The sequence below is a fragment of the Epinephelus moara genome, chromosome 3, assembly GCF_006386435.1.
Source record: "Epinephelus moara isolate mb chromosome 3, YSFRI_EMoa_1.0, whole genome shotgun sequence".
NCBI lineage: Eukaryota > Metazoa > Chordata > Actinopteri > Perciformes > Serranidae > Epinephelus > Epinephelus moara.
The window spans coordinates 41,269,401-41,272,593 of record NC_065508.1 but is presented as its reverse complement, the minus strand read 5'-3'; the positions used below and the strand labels follow the sequence as shown (position 1 = coordinate 41,272,593).

At 42.6% G+C, this 3,193-nt stretch overlaps 1 protein-coding gene across 1 annotated transcript; it reads left to right on the top strand.

The window, feature by feature from the left end:
* Positions 1-450: 450 nt before the first annotated feature.
* Positions 451-2,560, top strand: LOC126385087 (uncharacterized). The gene is made up of 4 exons (XM_050036617.1): positions 451-648; positions 1,215-1,914; positions 2,053-2,189; positions 2,381-2,560. The coding sequence occupies exons 1-4, from the start codon at positions 451-453 to the stop codon at positions 2,558-2,560; spliced, it is 1,215 nt and encodes a 404-aa protein (XP_049892574.1).
* The last annotated feature ends 633 nt before the right edge of the window (positions 2,561-3,193 follow it).

Sequence of the window (3,193 nt, the reverse complement as noted above, 5' to 3'; positions counted from 1 at the left end):
TATATATATATATATATATATATATATATATGTGTGTGTGTGTGTGTGTATACACAGTTTATACATATATATAGGATATATATATATATACATATATATATACACACACACACACACAATACTCTAAGCTCAGCTGTTGTACTTTACCACAAGTGTACACTAGCAATGTAATGCCTAGTTTTTAATAAAGCAGCAACAACCTCCTTTCATTGTTCATTGTTTCATTCACCTCCTTATTTTGTTTAAGCTGTTTAGAAGTCTCATGAGAAAAGAATTTTCTCTACATCACGAGTCAACAGCAGGAAAGCCCGGGAATCATGAGAAAAGAATTTTCTCTACATCACGAGTCAACAGCAGGAAAGCCCGGGAAAGGCTATTGTTTGTGGATCGTGTTGTTTAAGAGTGTCTGAGGGTGTTTTGAGAGTAGGTTGAATCTGGTTGATGTCAAATATGGACTGGCGAACGATCGCAGCTGTCATCGCCTTCGGTACTCTTTACCGGGAGGCAGAAGAGGAGGCTGCTGAGCTGAGAAGGAGTCTACAGCTGAGAAGAACCAGGCTGAGGAGGAGTCTTCAGCTAAGAAGAGCCGGGATGAGGAAGAGGAGTCGGGAAAGGTGTCGCGCTATCCTAGCGTTTGTCTCTGACTTTGTAAGTAGGCTAATGTTAATCTCACATAGTTTCCCTAAAGCAGCACTTTGTTTTCCATTATTATTAATGGATCAGGAGGATCCAGGATCCTCCCCAAACTGTGTAATAGTGACGCTATAGACCCACCCCTTTCATTCATGTATTTCCAAACAGTCAGTCAAATTTGACACCTGACATTTGACATTTTGGTACTGTTGATGGTACTCCAACACCACCTTGTGGTGAAATCGTGGGGGGCATGGAATTAACACCATATTAAGTTTTATAATTTATTTGAGGAAATTAAATAATATATGCCACACACTTACCTTATATCACATTGGCAGTGAAGTTCATTTGTATACAAGATAAATAATAAATGATAATGCGTAATGAGAACCTGACAAAAGAACAATATTTAATTAATTTTACATTACATAATTTTAAATACATCTAAGTAAAATAGGCATGATCACAGTAAACAGATAAAAACTATGAAATAGCTAAATAAATAAATAAATATAATTAAAATGTCAATTCATGATTGTTAACATTAAAAATATACGTATCTTTCTTTTTTAACACAGGATCATTCTCCTCGGAGGTATGCACAGATAAACAACACTGTGCCTATCCTCCGCACCTTTTTCTCTGAGGCAGACCTAAAACCAGCCTTTAGGCTGTCCAGGGAGACCATCAATTTACTGGTCCAGATGCTGCCTCGGCAAAAGCCACATGGTTGGAGCCATGAGATTGAGGTGGCTGTCTGTCTCTACTGGCTGGCATGTGGCACCTCCTATAGAGTTACAGCAGACATATTTGCCATGCCGAGGGCCACCGTTGGCAGGGTAGTCCACACTTCAGTGGAGGACATGATGGCCATCCTCCACAAGGTTATCCATTTCCCCAAGCCTGAAGAGATGGAGGAGGTGGGGGCAGGCTTTGCACATCTGGCTGGGCACAAGGCATTTCGGTGTGTGGCTGGTGCCATAGATGGGTGCCACGTCCGCATTCTCCCACCTGCAGAACCACAGAAGAAATGCTGCATTAACCGCAAGCTCTTCCCTTCAGTGGTACTCCAGGGAGTGTGTGACAGTGGCGGGAAATTTCTGGACACCTACGTTGGAAACACGGGGTCAGTCCATGATGCCCTTATCCTCCGAAGATGTCCAATGTACAAGGAGTCCCTGTACCCACCAGCTGGCTTCTACCTGCTTGGAGATGGGGGGTACCCTTGCCTGCAGCATCCGGTGACCCTCATGACCCCATACCGCCAGCCTGTAGCAGGTAAGAATACACAGAATAGTTTATTACAGTTGTTGCTTTGCATTTGCTTTCCTGGGTTTCCCTCGGGATCACTGAAGTTTCTATCTATCCATTTGAAACACTACATGTATTTTATGTTAACTGTGTTTTAATCAACAGGCCAAGTTGAAGCACGCTTTAACAGGCACCATGCCAAGGCCCGCAACATTATTGAGCGCACCTTCGGGATGCTTAAAACCCGCTGGAGGGCCATCTTCCTCCAGGCTTTGGAGATCCGGCCTCTATTTGCACCAAAGGTCATCGCCGCATGCTGCATCCTCCACAATCTCTGCCTGCTGACAGGGGACATCCAGGAAGAAGAAGAGGAGGAGGAGGAGGAGGAGGAAGAAGAGGAGGAGGAGGAAGATAACGTTCCTGGTGCTGCTCAGGTGTCTGACCCTGCAGAGCAACCTGCTTTTCTGAGGGAGCACGACTATAACTAACACAGAAATTAAAGTTATTNGAGGAAGAGGAAGAGGAAGAGGAGGAGGAGGAGGAGGAGGAAGATAAAGTTCCTGGTGCTGCTGAACTGGAGCTCTCTGGAAACAACCTCCGGGCCAGGCTTGCTGCACAGGTGTCTGCCCCTGCAGAGCAACCTGCTTTTCTGAGGGAGCATGACTATAACTAACACAGAAATTAAGGTTATTGTGTGTGTATCTGTGATGTTAAATTGTTATATTGTTTAGCTGATTAATCAAAAATGATTGTGTATATAGTTAAATTGTTACTTGTTATCAATGTTGTTTTGCTAATGAATAATTAAAATGATTGTATATATGGTTATTAACTGTTTTTTTTAAATTACACACCTCACAGAATGGCAATGACAATGGAAAAAATGCCTCACTTAATCAACTATTTTAGTTAGAAAGAAGCATGCCAAATTTGATGGCTGTCTACAAGTAAAGTCAGAAAAATGTTCTATGTAGCAGATGTCATTTTGAGAAGAAGGTATTGTTCTGACTATCATCATAACCTCTGGTGTCTCCCCTGAAGTCTAAATAACACATGCCTGCATGTTACCACTTTATGTATAACTGTTCATCTACCATACAGACTGAAACTAAATTTAATCAACTATACATTTTTTTTTATAATTTATCTACAAATTTCTCAAAGAGAGACAAGTATCTTTCAGCCCTTTCAGTGGCTGATCTCTCTCTCGCCTCTTCCCTCTCCACTGCCTGCTGCTCCCTCGCCTCTTCCCTCTCCACTGCCTGCTGCTCCCTTGCCTCTTGCCTCTCTGCCTGCTCCTTCAGGA